This window comes from Rhopalosiphum padi, chromosome 1 (assembly GCF_020882245.1).
Source record: "Rhopalosiphum padi isolate XX-2018 chromosome 1, ASM2088224v1, whole genome shotgun sequence".
Lineage (NCBI taxonomy): Eukaryota > Metazoa > Arthropoda > Insecta > Hemiptera > Aphididae > Rhopalosiphum > Rhopalosiphum padi.
The window spans coordinates 43,693,964-43,714,106 of NC_083597.1; the positions used below are offsets into that span (position 1 = coordinate 43,693,964).

A 20,143-nucleotide genomic window follows, 5' to 3' on the forward strand; every position below is an offset into this window, starting at 1 on the left:
TTTGAAGTTCTTAATATACTTAAAACCCATACACTAAAATGATTGAGACTTTTTTACTAGATATTTAATGATTGTTTTGTGATAATACATATTTTTTTTATTAAATTATGAATGTATTGACTATAGATAACAAGTCCATATGTATACTTAAGCAAATCGTAAATGGTGTAAAATTTATTTTCCATAATATACTACATTTATGTAAATATAATAAATAACTCTTATCTACTCGTAGATGTACTTTTATTTTAATATTGATATTTCAAATGTTGAATACTCTGAACAAAATCAAATATAATCTTTAAAAACAGTTGCGTCGTAAATGATTAATTAGTGTCAGCATTAATCAGATATACAAGAACCTAATCTAACTTAATAGTATATAAACAGTGCCATTTACCATTACTAGTAATAATTTTACTATTTGAATAAGTATTTACGATTTATTAAAATATAATCTTAAGAAAATGAACTTATTTAAGGTGTTAATTCGTGTATAGTACTTGATGTTACCTAAAACTTTTACTAACACAAAATTATGGGATGTGTTAAAATAAACTGTTTGTTTTCTACTTATACATTTAGAATACGTGTAGCTTTTCAACTAAAGTTCTAAACCAGAATATAAAGTGACAACTAACAATTAGTATTAAAGTACTGTAAAACATAATCTTTGTTTATAATTCATGGTAAATAGGTATTTTAAAATCAGCTTAAAAATTATTTAATTTTTTTTAATCAATAATTTTGTTCAAATTCAACTTGTAACTAGTATAAATAAATTTAACTACCTAACTAATAAATACATGTATACAAAAATAATGGGTGGGGGTCAACTGTCCGAAAATCATATTTTCGAAAGTCATGTGTTCGAAAATGTGTGTTCGAAAGTTCATGTCATCGAAAAATTGTATCTTAGAAAAACCATGTGTTCAATAAGTCATGTGCTTGAAAGGTAATTTGTTCGAATAGTTATGTTACAATTGTCAGACTAACCTAAAATTACATTAATATGTATTTTATAAAATATAATAAAACAAAGAAAAAATACAATTTTTGTCAATATAATGTTCATTGTTTTCACAAAAGGTCCGAATTTTCGCACCACATTGTTTTACACAAGTCCAATAAAAAATATGTTTATCGTCTATTTTTCTTATGTAGTCTTTATTTTTTATGTATAAATAATTATTAATACTTAAAACTACACCACCATGAATACTATTTAAAATTTCTATGTTCATTTTTAAAAGCACGTTATTTTCAGCAACAAAAACCAATTGCGTATATCCGATGTCGTACTGTACTGGCTATGTTCCTGTCAACTATAACGTATTCTAGATAAAATTTGTTGCATAACGCATATTGTTACCTGTACTTATCGATTACTTATCGATTACTCACGCAATACGAAAAACCTTTTTTCTGTGTGAGGTATATCGGATCACGTTTTAAAACCAATTAGTTTAGCAGTTTTTTTTTTAAATTTTAACAAATAATCTTTCAAACAAATGATTTTTCGAACACATGGCTTTTCTAAGATACAATTTTTCGATGACATGAACTTTCGAACACACATTTTCGAACGCATGGCTTTCGAACACATGACCGTCGAACAGGTAACCGGCACCCAAAAATAATATGACTACTAAAAAGTTACATTATAATATTTATATTTAAATAAATTTATATAAATGTATTAATAATATGTTTAACGTTGAATAATATTTTTAATGATTTTATTGTGATATTTCATATTTTTTTTTTTTTTTTTTTGTAACAGTATTTACTTATATCTCCTAAATTACCTATTTATACTAATAACTGATCTTGAATTTGCTATATTTAACATGAATAACAAATTAAAGAAAAAAATATGATTAAAACTTATTATTTTTAATTTACTAAAAATTTTATTAAAAAGGCTCCTCTCCATCGCCACCAATGCTAATATCATCCCACACACACAATTTGGGTTCAGAGCCCATCATTCAACCATTCACCAACTACACCGCACTGTCGATCACATCTCCAGCGCTCTGGAAAAAAAAGAATTCTGCCCCACCGTTTTTCTCGACGTCTCTCAGGCCTTTGACCGGGTCTGGCACGACGGACTCCTCTACAAATTAAAAAAGTTCCTTCCAGCCCCGTATTTTCTACTATTAAAATCCTACCTATCAGACCGCTTCTTCACTGTTCGTCTTAAAAACAGCTACTCAATATGCCACCCTATTAAAGCAGGTGTCCCACAAGGAAGCGACATCGCCCCTTTCCTATACTCTGTTTTCACCCATGATATCCCAAAGACTCATTACACATTCATTGGCACATACGCTGATGATACTCTAATTTCGGCGTCACATTGCGATCCAGAAATTGCTAGCTCAAGGATTCAAAATCACCTCAATATGATCAACTTATGGGCAAACCGTTGGAAAATAAAAATAAACGAAACCAAATCAACTCACGTAACATTCACTTTACGAAACTCTGACTGCCCCCCAGTTATGCTCAACAACAAAGTCCTTCCAACAGCAAATGAAGTTAAGTACTTAGGGCTCACATTTGACAAACGTCTTACGTGGGGCCCTCACCTGAAACTAAAGCGTAAACAAGTCAACTCCAGGCTGCACCTCCTTAGACCTCTTTTAAAATCCAAACTATCCCTAACAAACAAGGTGACAATATATAAAGTGATAATCCGTCCGGTCTGGCTCTATGGCATCCAGTTATGGGGGTCTTCAAAGCCTTCAAACACTAGAACACTACAAGCACTTCAATCAATATGCTTACGCCTAATCACCTCCTCCCCCTGGTACGTAACAAATAAAAATCTCCACAAAGATTTAAAACTACCCACTCTTAACGAATTGGCCAAGTCCCATTATACCAAATTCTTTTCTAAGCTACACTCTCATTATAATCCTTTAATCCAAAAATTATCCTCTGCAACACACGTCCCTAAAAGACTAAAAAGGCTGTGGCCCCGAGACTTGCTCAAAGCATAAAATTATAATGATACGAGTCATAACTTATGACCTAACTAAACAATAACTTAATGTAATCTCTGGTCAGGTGACACTACTGAGGGTTTTCCTATTCGAATATTTTATAATGTTATATAAACTTTGTCATCATACTTACTGATTATTGTAAAATAGATTGTAAATATATTTTTCTTAATAAAAAAAAAAAAAAAAAAAAAAAAAATTTACTAAATATCAAAATATTAGTCAAACGTATACTTGTAACTTGTAAGTTAAATAAAGTATCTATAGATTCTTTATTAATCTCTATTAAGAACTAATATTTATATTAACCTATAATATTATACACTATTTCTATTATAGTATTTTAATTATTTTTTTAGTATTGTTTAATGTAAACATAATACTTTATATTATTCCTAGAAATGTTTTAAAATATTTTTAATCTTAAATATGAGTTTAATAATTATATTCAACAATGCATTTATATTTATTATTTATTATTTAATTAATCAGATTAATTTTAGATCATTCTATTAATTATGAATTGAAGTTCTTAAAAAAATCGATACTTGAAATTATTTAAATACAATATAATAAACAAAACTTACATTTTCTATGACACATATGAGATTAATTGTGCTTCCTTTTCCAATATGATACTCTTCTCTTCCTAGAATTCGAGCCGTTGGTACAATCACTTCCAAGTTATAGTAATGCGAAGCAATACCCGTTCCCATTGCCACCTCGAAAATAAATTCATCATAATATATTATTAATTAATATTTATCAAAATATACTTGGTTATAATTTAAAAAACAACGTCTGTATGAAAATATAATAATTATATGCATTTATAAATATAATTATCATTATATCAAATATGAAATAATCGTTAAGAATGTACTTATATAAATATAACTAATTCAGCTGTTAAATTGATTTATGCATATTTAATAAGCTGACTATTAAATTATTGTGAGTATATTATGCAAGCAAGAATATTTGGATGACGAGTAACCTCATTAAAACTCTTTATATTGCGTCTCTCTAACAGGGTTCAAGTTGTTAGACAAAATTATTTCTTTGGTAAAATAAATTCTGTGATTTGTGATTCTTTCTGAGGCATATTATTTAATTATATACATTATACATAAAATACACTTATCAAGCTAAAATTATAATAAATTATAACTTAAATACCTAATTTTATTTCAATGTCATATTGAAATAAAATAAAATAACGGATCTTGTCTTTAACTTATTAAATAATAAATATTATTAATCAAATATAATAAATCTTCTAAGATATTGCTAAAATTTTTAACGTGAGGGATATTTAATTATATTTTATATATCATACTATCAGCTAATATGCTAATATATTCTAAATATTTTATTGTATTATATTTTAAGCTCTTAGTGTCAAATCAGCGTCAGAATCATTTGATTCGTACGAATCTAATTTAAACTATCATTCTTTCAACATCTCAATGTACCTACATATCTATCAGTTTTTTTCGTTTTAATGACTAAAAATAAGTCTGAAATATTTATCCTATATATATGTTACCTAAAAAATTTATCTTAAATATTCAACCTGAGAAATCCTTGAAATCCAAAGAACAATTATAATTATTTCGTCAATGATAATAAATTATAAAAAAATATTTATTTGATTAAAAACTCATTGACTATTATAATATCTTTCGATATGTATTATACAAATATTGTGCATTTAAGTAACTCGTATAAATGTATTATATATACATATTGTTTAAATCTTCCACACTTCAGCTTACTATACTAACTTTGAACATTGTTGCAAACTAATAATATCAGACAATCACTGTTTGTTAATACAATAAGTAGTATTCGTCGAAATCTTGCTTGTTTACAGTGATTTACTAATCTTATATAGACACTCATGGGAAATTTAAATTAGTCTGCTATACAAATCAGTTCACAACATTGGGATAGTAAAATACTGACATTTATATCAAAGAATCCTTCTTTCTGGTGAGTAAAAATGAAAGCACCATCAACATTATTTTAGTGTTGTGTATATTATGTACGTGCGTGCTGCATAAGTATGACTAAAGTACTAGACCATCATAAGGACATAATTTAATTTATAAATATAATATATATTCTTATAGTCTTCAAAGTCCAGACTATGGTTATAATAAGTTTCATTTTTTTCATTTTTCAAAAAATCGTGACCCGAGTACTAATATTCTAAATTTAAGGTAAAACAATGTTGCCATATTAGCATATAGATCTATTATGAAAAATTGACTGAAATTTTATAGTTTTATATCAAATACGATGGATTGTTATAGATTGTTAAAAAATGTGTTATTACCAATAACCGATAATCAATAACATATGACATTAAATTCTGGGTGGAGTATTTTGAATTTATAATTATTTTTTTTTTCATTTCTAGCTGAAAAAAGCTACAATCTAACTTATAAGGGTAGTTTTAAGTAAATAATTAGATAAAGTTGATATTTAGCAGGTTGAAATTCTCAGTATTTATATAAATAAAAAAAACTAAATCTATTTACAAATATTTAAAAAGTAATATATTTTTAAGTATTTTTGATTCAGGTACAGCGAAGTGATCAAATGTTGGTTTCTAAATCAAAATGCCTGAAAAATTGACCCTTCGAGGTCACTGTTTTTATAAAAATTTTTTATATTTGTTTTTTTTTTTATAAATGTCGATAAAAATAAATATTTTAAATAAAAATGACTTGAAACTTTGATACAAAATCAGACAAAAGTGTGATTACTATAATAAAAAAAAAATAATAATTATAATTATAATTCCACAAGTATTTATTTATGAGTGTCCAAAGTTCAAATTTTGACAACATTTTGTAAAAATCACGAATATTTGAAAATAAATATTGAATATAATGTCATAAAATATAATATTTAGTAATATAATATAAGCTGAAAAGTCGCCTTGGTTCAGCATATTTTTTATAATATACTTAATGATTTATCATTTAATTCAAAATTAAACATAACAGTGACTTACTGAATGTATAGCTTATGTATAGCAGATAGGTTAACTACTTTTCTACTTTTTAATTATATATTTTGAAGCAGAATACTTTTCTTACCATTTTTATATACACATAAAAGACATTAAAACAAACATAAGATGTGTTATTGATGAGAATAATGATGATGGAACAATTATTATTTTGATATGTACAAGTTTCAATGCCACTTTTATTTGAATATTTGTCTAATATTCTATATTTAAATAAAAAGTTGTGAAAATAAATAAGTTTAAAATTCAAAACTTTAAATCTTTTTTAAAAAATATATATTTAAATGAATTATTTAATCTTTTAAAATCAATTAAAATCCTTTGAAATCTTTTAAAAGCTTTAATTTGTTAATGGTATATAATATTTATTTATTTTTAAGATAGTAAAACATTACTAATATTTTTTATATATTCTCTAATCTTAATATTTTAATTTATAGTTTACTTAATATTTTTTTATATTTATGAAAACTATTATACTTGGCATTCATATGAACCAGCATCTCTCTTTTGTACATATTTGATCTGTAAATCCCAATTATCTGCGTTGTCTGCATGCATCACATGAAATCTGTCATCATTTGTGTACATAAAAACACCGGAGCTTAGTATATGCCAATCTCGACGACGAACCCATGATACCTGAAAAAAAAATATTGTTGTTGCTATAAATTTAAATACTAGTAGAACTGGGATTGTAGTTCACTAGTGTCCCGTAAAATCTTTAAAAATATGCAATTCAAAATATAATATACCAATCATTTCAATAATTTATTATAATTTTTTATTCTATAAAAATATTGTTATTTTGTGAAAACATTAAACTTAAATTATTTCAAATTTTAACATTAAATACTGTAAAATTCTAAAATATTGCAAAAATTATAACTATTAGGAACATTAAAATTAGAGGTTATCGAAAAAATGCAAAATCATTTTTTATTTTCATTCAGAAATGTATAATGTATAAAATGCTTTTGTAATAAAACCAACATTGCATAGATAGTTTTAAAGTTTACATTAATAGCCTTTATTTGGTTTCTGTATTTGACAATTGACATTATTGTATCGTCTATTATTATTACCTTTTCAAAAATTATTTATATATTATTATCTTTAGATAGATGATTTTCCCGATTTACTACATAAACTAATTAATAGAACAGTTACTTGGTCACCATACTATAATATGTTATTATATAAAATATTTCTATAACGATTGTGATAACTATAGGATATATTATGATATTCAAAATTAATCAATATGACTATTATAACTTATGAACATAGTAACTTTAGATTCGATCAAGTATAGTCAATATTAGTCGATAATAGATGGCTCATGAATATTTTCCAACAGTCAATTGTTTAATAGTAACAATATACCAGTTTATCGTACAAGAAATTTTTAATTTAAATTTTATTCTATTGCGTGTCTAAGAGAATTGTAAACAATTTCATACCACAGAATATCACTTATTCAAAACTGGACAAAGATTTTAATCTATAAGCAAGAAACTTGAGATAATTGTATAGATTCATATAATGTCTGTCTGTACAAAACCTCTTAAAATAATAGAGACTGAGGATTATATTGTGTTACTAAATGTATTAATTTTAAGTTTAATTAATATTATTGTAGAATACAAGTACCCGTAAACAATACCAAATAAATTTACCAAATGATATTGATCCCTACTCTAGACACTAATAAATATAAATAAAACAAACATAATTTAATAAAAATGTTCACTAGATTGTAGACCAAAGACATTTATGAATAATTAACTTAAATAAACATATCATTAAGTAATTCTATCTATAATAATATATTGAGATCGTTATTGTAAATAATATGAAATAATATGTTGGAAAGTGCACTGGTTTAGGTTTTCGTTTTTAAATAAATTAAAGCTCAATAATATGGATATTAAACAATAACATAACTTACTCCTATATATATATATATATATAAAAAAAAATACAAAATAAGTATTCAAGTCATACAATGTTTATATGGCAAGTTGTAACCATAATCCATAATAATATAGACTATACTCCCAAACTTAACTATACTTCCTATACACAAGATTAATACTTGATAATTACATTAACGTCACATAGACATAATGACATAGACGTATAGCATTATGTCAAAACTATTATACATCAAACTCACGTAGGCACGTCGATTATATTATATACTTAAGAAAAAAACTTTCGAGGGATTATTTATTTAATTATTACGTCCCGGCAGTAATCGCGTCCAACGGCTTCAAGTGTGTTTCACACTGTGCGCGATAACTTATTACTTCGGTTAACACGAACCGAATGAACTTAAGTCGTAAAGTTATTGTTAGTACGATTACTTTAAAGCAAAACATTTAGTGCACGACGAGCTGCAGCGAAGTTTTAGTCCACCAATAATACCTGCGCTTAGTACGCAATACAGCTAGCATTATTGAAATGACACGAACAATATTCCCACTCGAACACGTCGCCATCCAAAATTATATCGAATCAGCGCGGCAGTGATGCAGCGCACATTAAAATATTATGATCAAGACGATGGCGTCCTAAACAGTTTACCGAAAATAATAATTGTCTCTTCTCGAACTGCCACACCGTGACATTATGAAGTGATCGCACGCGATGCCGATGAAGACACGGTTTGTCCGACGTCAAACCGCGTTCAGTCCGCTCAAGTGCGTTAGTTCGCAAAATAATAATTGATGTAATTACGACGGTTCAGCAAGTTGTAGCTTGTAGGACACGTCTTGGATGATTTATATTTTATCAAAAGACGACTTATTGTTATTTAAGTCTGGATTTGTATAAGTTATGTGTTTTTTACAATATAATTTTTACGGAGTGTAAGAGAACGCGGGGCTGAACGGGTGAGCTCAAGTATCAGAAGCTAAAATTTAATCGAAAATTGTGACTAGGAATTTTAAACTTGAACCGATTGTCGATCTTATTCGAGAAATGGTTATTAATAGTATGTTAAATATCAGCATATACCTGAAGAAAAATATTGTCGATAATAACCGTTAGATCTTATGTCGTATTGCATAGTGATGTAATAATTATTAAGAACCCGCACGACCAACCGTCACTCTTTTCTTCACAAGTAACAACCAACTAGGTATTCACATTAAAAAAAAAAATTGTTACTACGAATTTTAATATTTTAAAACTAATTTAATAACGACTTATGATGCAAATTCTTGTATTTAATTGACAAGCTTTATTATGTTTTAAAAATTTAAATTAGTTTTTAATCTCCATTATTTTTACGACCTAACTTGACTTTAAATAAATAAAAATATATCGTGTAACTAAATTTTTGTAAGAACAACTTGTAAAAAAATTCTTTTAAAATAAGAAACTTTTTGACAAAAACAATCATTTCATCAACACAAATTAAATTTAAAAGAAAAAAAACAAAAAAAATGTATAACTTTCAAATATATTTAATACTTATTAACTATAATGTTATTTGATTGTATAATTGTGAGGAAGATCGACAATGGAAACAATTTTTTCAGGGTAGTTTTTATAAATTTATATTTTTGAGATAAGGGTATCTTCTAACGATTATTTAAGTATTAGAATATATTTTTAATAAACATGAGTTAAGAAAATTGTATTTTATTCTTATATTTATCAATTACATATTTCTTATTTTAGAATAAAAATACAAAAATATGTGGAATGTATAAACAATTTGCCTGTTTGTTATGTTTTGAGAAAAAATCATTAAATTTCAACTATTATTTTTGCATTTAATTTAATTCATAAAATTATTATAAAACATAACGGGTAAATCAATTTAACCAAAAATAGTTTGAAATTAATTATATTTTAACTTCTAATCTAATGAATGAAAAATATTAATCTATTTAAACAACCGGATTAAAACAATACATTCTATATATTTATTATTTACGAAAATAACTGTCTATGAGATTTATTTATTTTTAGTTTTTAAGATAATTTTTTAAGGTTTTTTTGTAAATAATATTTTAATTATTTTAGCATTTTTAAAATAAAAATAAAAAAAGAACTTTTAAATCACGTACTGTCGTTCTTAAATAAAAAGGATTGTTTACTTATAAATTAACGTTGCTTAAAAATAATTTTAATAATTTTAAAATTTTAAAATATATAAGATATATATTATATTATAAACGTTCTTTATTAACTTATATGAGTTCTATAAGATAATATAAGATTGTAAATATCTTTTTATTTTTTTAATACATTTAATATAATAATGTACTTACATATTTATGAATAGCTGTAGGTTTTGATTTGTTTTGAAAGTAGGTTAAATTCAACATTTTATAGTAAATAATATATTCTTTTAAATCCATGTATAATTTACTAACATATTTGCAATAGTAGAGCAATTGTATTTTATTTGAAATACAATGAATGTGTTAGACATTTTAAGTTTTTATATTTCTAATATTCTAGTAGGTGCTTATAGAGGAAAATATAGGAAGTCAATTAATACTCCTGTATACCACATGAGAATTATTCATCAAAATGTCTAATGTACTATAAATAAAAAATAATAATTTGTTTATTGGTTTCATATTTTTACGAGTTTCTTTTTTAAACATTAAAATATCTTAGAGGTTTATGGATGTCAAAAAAAAAAAAAGTACAATGTTCGGATTCGGTGCTACAGTAAGAAGTTATTTATTATAAATTTAAATATAATTGTATAGTTGCGAGTACTTGGATATTATTTTTATGCAATTTACTTAAGACAAACAATTGGAAAATAATTTTTGTGTGAATAGATAGAGATGCTATAAAATGTTGTTTTTGTAATTATGGATGTTTTACAGAAGAGTAATAATAATCCTGTATAGTTATCTAGAGAATACAATTTTAGGAATGGTATTGAAATGGTAGGATATAATATAATATTTTATGATGGTAGGTAATAATACATAAGATTGTATGTCATGATCAGGTTTCACACACGAGAAACAATCAGAAATCTATATTTTTACATCGTATTTTTTTTTAGATTTTCAAATTGTTTAGGAAAGTTGTGAAATTGTGCGTCAGTTAAATCAAATGGTATACATACTAAGACAAATCTTGAATTTGAAGAATTTCTATTTTATGCAAACTGATCTTTGAATATATCACACTTGTTTTAGAACAGAGAATTTTTTTTTAGGTAGTAGTAGGTTTAAACACAAATAATTATCTTATTATGAAAACTAAATAAGCATTTTAGCAACATTAACTACTAAACACTACTTGCATGTACAAATCCTAGTCTGATTAACAGCCAGATAAATCAATTGAAATTAATGACGCTAGTAACAGTGCAGTTTTTAGGGGTCCACACAACACCATATAAAATATGCCTGAGACAAAAAAATCATGACACAACTGTTTAACAACAAACAATTTTAAAACCACTTCCTTTCATTTCTATACAAATTAACACTGTGCAGTTTTAGAATCACAACTTTCCGTGCACTATTAGGGAAGCTACTTAAATAGACAACAATTGAGTTTATGCCAATATCATATTTGAGTAACCATCTAAATTGTCGAATTATTGGATATTAAAACCAAATTTTTGAAAAATTTAAAATCATTGTCAATAAAATATATAGTTAATGAATCACATTATTGTAAATAATTATAATAATATAATATCCGCGTCAAATAAACGTTTAAATTCAACTACTTCAGATAATATATCTTATTTTATATATATGAAAAAAATTAATTAATAAGAATGATTAGCGTGTATCTACCTTTATTATAACTAAATATTAAGCATTATAATTCATTGTGAAATTATTCATTCTTTTTGTCTTTAATTGAGTTTATTGTTATTTAGTACCCATATTAATCAAAACAATAATATTTATTATCATTTAAAATATCAAATCTTGTATCACGTTTTACTCATAATACTTTTGCTTGACTTGAGGAAAAAATACACATTACATGTTAGTAAAGAATTAAATATGGGCATTTATTTAAGTGGTAATTTGTAGTAATTAACAACAATCCATGTGCATTTGTTTATGTAGAGTGAACGAAATTGATTACAAAAATGTATAATGTATGGACATGATTTTGACATTTTGTCTACAGAGAACGGAAAAAATAATGAAAAAAAAATCATTGTCACCATAATGTATAACGTTTAAATTAAAATATAATTGTTTTCACTAGCTAAACTTTTCAGTACACGCCACGCCATATAACCAGTTTTATCTTGTACGAGGTACGACATACTGTACTACATAAGTACATTGGTTTAACTATTTTTCGTCATTTAAAAAAAATATTAGAGAAAATATACAAGGTTGACACGAATATTATTATTAACAAACAGCGACTCAATCATAAATTAACAAACAAAAGTAAATAAAACCTCACAATATTGGACATTTTAAGTTATAATAAATTTCTTTTTCAATTTCCGCCCATACACAGATTCTCATGATAACCTTTTATAATTATCTTTAATTATTTACAAAACTCTGAATATTTTGGCGAAAAGTAGCTGATTATAATTAAATAATAAAATCCATTATATTAAACACTAAATGCTTTTGTAGGTATAACTGCCGTGATATACATTAGAAAAAAATTTAAATTGAAGTATTGTTTATTATATTATGTTTTATATAATTCAAAATATGATATTCATATTTTTTAATATTTTTTTCGTATTTATTACCTAAATTAGTAAGAATTGAGTAATATTTGTACACACATATTATGCTTTAAACTGTTTAAAGAAGAAACAGTAACTTTAGATTTATGAATGTATAATCAATTATTATTAATATTAAGGTAACTATTTATACAATTAATTAGTCTTAGTTTATATTTGGTAAAAAAAAAAAATGAAATAAGAAAAAATAATAAGAACATTTAGTTATATTTAATTATTTATTTAGTATCCAACTGAACAACTTTTTGAGACGACATTATTATGTATATTCGTTATTATTACTAATACCTGCATTATTGTAATATTTTATAAAATTATGTTCACTTGTTGTAATTGAATTATTCGCATAGTATTAATTATAAATGTTTAATATAATGTTTCAGTTTATTTATTTGTATTAACCCTTCAAACTAAATACTTAGTTTTTATTACTTATGTATTAAAATATAATAGGTATAATGGTATATATGATATATAAAACTATAATTTATTATGTGGGTAATTGAGATTTATTCCTGGAGTTTATAGAATATTATAAATAATGGCTTTGGTTGATGATATAAAATATAAAGGTTCAAAATCATAATATATATATATATATATATATATATATATATATCGTATGTATAGTGTATACATAAATAAGTTATATTTAGAGTCTTAGATTTTCTTTAAATAAAATACATCAATAAATGTACATACATTTTATAGTTTTCATATAAGCATAATTTAAGTATACATTTAATACCGATATATAATTTTGAATATGATTATTGTTATTATTATTATTGCTCTACGATTTTATTAGTAAATTTATTTTTGATTATAGGTACATATACATTCCAATTATGTATAATATTGTATTTATTTATTTTTTAATTGAACCATCAATAATCAATTATATATAACGTATTATAATTTATATTACATATAATATATGGTAATTTAATAAAAAGTTTGTATTAAAAAGTATAAAACGTAAGAAAAATATTGTTAATAAAAAAATACATAATGATGTTTAGGACTTTTGGCAAGTAGTTAAATAAAGTAAACGATATTGATAATAGACAGATCGATATTAATCTGATAAGAAAAATAATAAAATTTGATTTATTGGAAAGTTAAACGAATGGTTATTATGAAAAGTGGAAACGAATAATTGAATCTGGTTTAGTGGCCTGAATTCTGAATATCAGGGAGGATAATAACTCATTAGGACAGTTTACTTAGCCTGACGAAATTGTGTATAGAAATTAAAAAGTAAAAATCAAGTAATTGTTGTTTTTTTTTTTTAATTTAATGTTTTAGTACGTTGGTTAATAACTTATATTACCAATATTGATATATTTTTTAAAATTCCGAGCCAAAGAACACGAGTATTTCCTATTAACATAAATAACAAATAATATACGATAGTTAAAAAATTATTGTTATAATCTTATAATCTTATAATAATAATTAATAAAAGCCATTTTGTATGCATTTTATTAATATTGTATTATTTGATTGATAAACATTAATTTTCTTTCAATATAATCATAACGTCTTATAAATATAATTTAAACAAAATAGACAATAAGCGATTCACATACCGGTCTCTGTTTCAGGTTTTGGACTGTGCAGTACAGAAACGTGCTTTCGCCCAATCTAGCTGTCACATTAGATATTGCTGGACCCTCAAATACTGGAGGCGATATTGGTTGTTGAGTTTTAGTGGAGTTTCTCCGTCTTGTATGTGGAGATGTTTTTATTTTTGGCACAGTAGATGTTGTTGGTTGGACTAATTCAGGATCCAACACAGTCTCTATAACACACAAAAAAAATATATGTAAAATAAAATTCTAAAATATTAATGAACATTTTACAAGTGTGAGTAATGAGTATTCATATTACAACATAAGTTTTTAGAGTACCTATTAAACTTATATTAAACGATTGAGATACCTGTAATTTATTAGAATAGAAGGCAAGACACTCAATTTTGTAGAAATCTAAATTATTACATTTTCGGTTTAAATTATCATTTTATATTATTAAATAACCTAAAATATTAACGCATTTGTATTTTTATACTAAAATAGTGTTATACTTATTTGTTTTCATAAGTGTTATTAAATATAGCTACCTAATTATTTAAGATTACTACTAAATGATAAATTAATAATTTCTAATAGAACAATATATTATACGATCCAAGGCATCACTTTAGAAGTGCAAAAAAGGCATGCATTTGAATCCCATTTAAGATGTTATTTATATTTAACAGATTATTTTTTTTTTTAATCTAAATTAAAAGACTTTTTGACACAAAAATATCTCATGCAATATTCTGAAAGAAATCCACTAAGATATTATTGTACAGCCACACAGGTATTATAATATGAATAGTTATAGAGCGGTATTCAGGTGTTCTGATGCTGATTGGGCATCTTTTGTCAATTACATTAAATTATATACATACGAGATATCAAAAGACCGTCAAAAGTTTGAAAGAGAAACTTTTAAAAGAACAACTTCTTTGAGTAAAACTACATGATGTTTATATTTGCTTGAAATGTAAAATATGAACCAATAAAATCAAAATGTAAAAAGTTAGGTAGGTACTGAATTATTGAATTTATAAATACGATTATATGGTATTTTTTATTCATTATATTCATTTATGTATTACCTATAATGAATATTTACACAGACTTGAATATTTCACAATATATGAAATGAAAAAATGTTTAAAAATGATGTTCCTATAAAATTAAGAAAAAAAATAATGATTATAAAACGTCAAATTTTAGATATCCTATAATATAATTTCTATCTTAAATAATATACTATATTTATTTAAAAATAATTGAATACTAATATTGTTGTCTATAATAGATTTAATATTTCGATTAAGTTAGATAATTAAATTGTGTTTGTTTCATTGTTTGGATTTGGACCTAGACCTGTTTCAATCAGGTGGCTTATATTGAGTTCCTCTCTTTTAATAAGATAATATTATTGAGACTAAATTTGTATATTTTTTGGTGTAGATTTATTAATTAATTAATTTACAAATGCCATCGTGAAAAAATATTATATTAATGTAATTGTGCATACAAATGATAAAAAAAGGTATAAATTACCTACCTGTCATCAACATAAGATAAATTTTAAATCATACAATATCAATGTAATACCTAAGAGAAATTAAAACAGAAATAAATTGGAGATGTTATAAGTTTTCAAATAAAAACTAGTTTTCCAGTGCCATATAAAATATCCAAAAACTGATGAAGTGATAATTTTAATTTATTAACTATGACTACACAAATACACAATACACATTGTCCATGTTCGTGTTATTTTGTATTCTACATTATATCATATTGCATTACATAATACTGCTTAATGTTTACAGTATCTATCTTTTTATATTTAAAGGCGTTTATATTTGCTTACCTACTCTACAACTTTATGTATAAGATTATATAAATGTATAAAAAACTATTTTTTAAACTCAGGTTAAAATCATATTATCATAGAACATTAGAACAATACATACATGGTATCTATTATTATAACAACAAACTTTTGTACTGAGCTGAAGAATTCTCGTCAAACTTGATAACAAACTTTGTGTAGGTATTCAGAAACCTTTGAGAAATTGTAACAATATAGATAAACGAAAACAGAAAATAAATGTCTTATAGTCTTATACTATAAAACATATAAAAACTAAAAACTAAAAATATATAATACTATCATACTCATACATATTATATGCGAGTGTAGTAGATTATTATAAAATTTATATTATAAGTATTTTTTAAATGCAATGGCATAAATAGGTAACTATTTGTCTATTGATCAATTTAAATTAATTTGTATTACGTGCAAGACTTGTTGAATATCAAAACAATGGTGGATTTAAAATAGTTAAATTATACATAGATAAAATTCTTATTCTAATTTCTAATAATTAACACCCAATGTGTTCCAATCACTAGTAACAATTACGTTCATTATTTTTAAACCTTTATCATATCTTTGATTATTTATTAAATAGTAATATTATACTATTATATTTGTTTTATTATTATCAATCAAATAATTAAAAATATTATATAATTTCGTTAAATTAGTGAAGTAAATACTATTATTTATTCAATAATTTTTAAAATTATTTTATTTCGATTCGAGCTCATTGTAAATTTTCCTATTAAAATATACATATATATATATATATATACAGGATGATTCTTTTATCATAAAACACTTATTATTTCAAAAAGTATTCATGTTTTTGAAAATATTTTTTTAAATATTTTTTATCCTTATATTTTTTTTAAGTTTTTTTTTTTTTTGAATGACAACATAGTGTTTTAATTTCTTATTCCAAAGCGGAATAATTTTCTGAGTATTTTGATACATAAAATTTGAATTTAGGGTGAGTAGTTTATGAGTTATACTTATTTTAAGTTTATTTGCGCGGAGGAGTGGTACGGGGTTACCCCGCAAAATGTTTGTCCACTACTCCTATTGTCAAAACTTAAAATAAGTATAACTCATGAACTACTCACCCTAAATTCAAATTTTATGTATCAAAATACTCAGAAAATTATTCTGCTTTGGAATATGAAATTAAAACACTATGTTGTCATTCAAAAAAATAAAAAACTTAAAAAAATATAAGGATAAAAAATATTTAAAAATATAATTTTTTAATAAAAACGTTGGTTTTTTAACAATTTGAAACTATGTAAAAAAATATTTTCAAAAATATTAATACTTTTTGAAATAATGAGTGTTGTTTGATAAAAAAAATCATCCTGTATATACATAGTCAATATTAAAAGATATTTTTATTGTTATAACATGAATATTTAGTATTTTTTTATTACACTTTTACACTCGTATTACGGTTAATTATTATGTAAAACAAATTAAAAATAAAGTGGAATAAAAATACAATAAAAATATAGTGAAAAGGAGCAATGAGAAGTTGTGTGTCGTTTGTAATAGAACAGAAACACAAATAATTTAAAAAAGAAAGCTTACATTATTAGTATGGGCATATATTATGTGTAAGATTATTTTATTACTATATTATGTTTTATGCTTATCATGTATATTTTAAAGTTATGTAAATATGTTTTAATTCTATTACCTTACTCATAGTCTATATATTTCAATGTTTGTGATTGATGTGTAGTAAAAAATGTCTTAGAGTTGTGGTGTTCGATGCTCGCATCACTACGTTGTGTTTTTACGAGATTGTATAAACAAAAATAATAAGTTTGTTGTTAGAGTTTTAGAGTTATAAGTTATAAGTACTGTATGTTATACTGTATAGATTTGATGCGTCAAATATCATTTAAATGTGTATTCAATATAGTTAAATGGATAAGGAAAAATAATGCGATTTATTTTTGCTGCGACAAATGACAATGAAAATGGCAATGTAATTTAATATTGGAGTCCTAATGAAGTTGGCTGAGAAAGACCTCAAAGATATTGTTTTCGATTAGGTATTCCAACTATGTTTTAGAAATCAAATATTATAAGTACACAATGTTGGAAAGGAAATTTTGAACTAATGAAATTTAATGTCGGAGTCTTTAAGAAGCTAGCTAAGAGAGCTCAGAGATGATTCTGATCAACTATTTCAACTATGTTTTGGAAATCCAACATTGCAAATACACAAATGTTGGAAAAGAGCTTTTGAGCAAATGCAATTGAATTTTAGAATCCTTCAGAAGCAAGCTAAGAGAGCTCCTTGCTCAGAGATATGGTCTCTGATTAGGTAATTCAACTATACACCATTACAAATGCACAAGTTTTAGATAATTTATTGTGGAATATTTCTTAGATCTAGCATTCGGACGTATAATAGATATATAAATAAAATTGGTTCAGAATTATTCAGGCAATTTAATAAATAAGATAAAGTTTTTAGTTCACGTGTACCTATCTCATAACTCATACATTCACGTGGATTTGCTTAGTGACTCGTCATAAAGCGTATTGTGAATTTTTTCGTTTATTTCACATACTTTGTATGAAAAGAAGTATTTTTTATAATGATGTTTTACGCTTCCCTGTGGTGTTATTGTTGTTGCCTTTGTATAATAGTTTGGCAACTTAATTTCCATTGGTTTGTATATGTTATTGAAATGTTGAACATAATATATAAGTTATGTTTTATATGCGTTTTAATTGTGTGTATTGGTTATGTAAGGTGTTTACAACATACACGTCTTGTATGTTGAATATATAATGTTATTAAGTCTGTATGTTTATGTATAGTTTATAAAATATATTTCGTATATACAGGCTCAGGCTGTTGTATATTTCACATATGGTACATGAAACAGATTTTTGGTATTTAAATGACGGATGAATGATTTTTTCAAAATAATTTGTTTATTTTTTATTCTACATTAACTAATTATCGTAAGTACACATCCATATATATATATATATATATATATATGTATATTAAAATTGTTAATACAATTTAAATCATAAGCTATAACTAAATGCATTGGATTAGATTTTTTTATGTTATTAGGTAATAGATATCGAATTTAAAATTGAAAACATTTACAGATTATACATTAATCAATTTTAATTGAAATAAACTCGTGATTAAATATCAATCAAGTATGAAGTTTATATTTACAACAATAATAATCACTTTTAAATACAACATAATAACCACCAAATATCCGTGTTATCTATTCAATAGAGAACTTATTATACTATGAGTTCTAAATATATAATTATATCATAAGAGCATCATAAACAAGCTATAAATAAAAAATCACTTCGAAAGTTTAATTTAAATTATTTAATATCAACTAAAAAATAATCGTAATTAGTAATCCATAAACTATTTTTAAACTTTCTCCATAATTTTTAAAAGTTTGAATCATAATACTTTATAAATATAAAACCATTATGATGAACTGAATTTGTTTTTATAAATATATTAAATAAAATAATATTTTATTTATATATAAAATATAGATTATCATAGTGATAATCAAAATATGTTTTGGATAAAAATATTTTAAAATAATATCGCCACATTATAGGATAAAATGAAAACGCAGACCAAGAAACACTTAAAGCAATATCAGAATAGATATATTTATAATTTATATGTAAAAAACGAAATAAATTCATATTCAATTACCAAATAGAATTACTTCTGGCACTATTTTAATACTAAAATTAAAACGATAAAAAAAAAAATATAATACTTAAATGTGATTAACCAACTTCGAATAAGTCATACTCGCCTAATACACTGTTATTTCATGACCAAAGAAGAGTTTTAACATATGACACATATGGTGTCCTGATGTTGATAAACCA

The 20,143-nt window shown here is 24.3% G+C and overlaps 1 protein-coding gene across 1 annotated transcript in view; it reads right to left on the bottom strand.

Annotated features, from left to right (window-relative positions):
• LOC132918000 (hemicentin-1-like) overlaps positions 1–20,143 on the bottom strand; it is a 229,942-nt gene that overhangs the window by 56,163 nt on the left and 153,636 nt on the right. The window contains exons 4-6 of the mRNA XM_060979039.1: positions 14,374–14,585; positions 6,535–6,696; positions 3,599–3,733 (exon numbers count right to left, since the gene is read on the bottom strand). Coding sequence (XP_060835022.1) covers positions 3,599–3,733; positions 6,535–6,696; positions 14,374–14,585 — 509 coding nt within the window. The remainder of the gene's footprint in view (positions 1–3,598; positions 3,734–6,534; positions 6,697–14,373; positions 14,586–20,143) is intronic.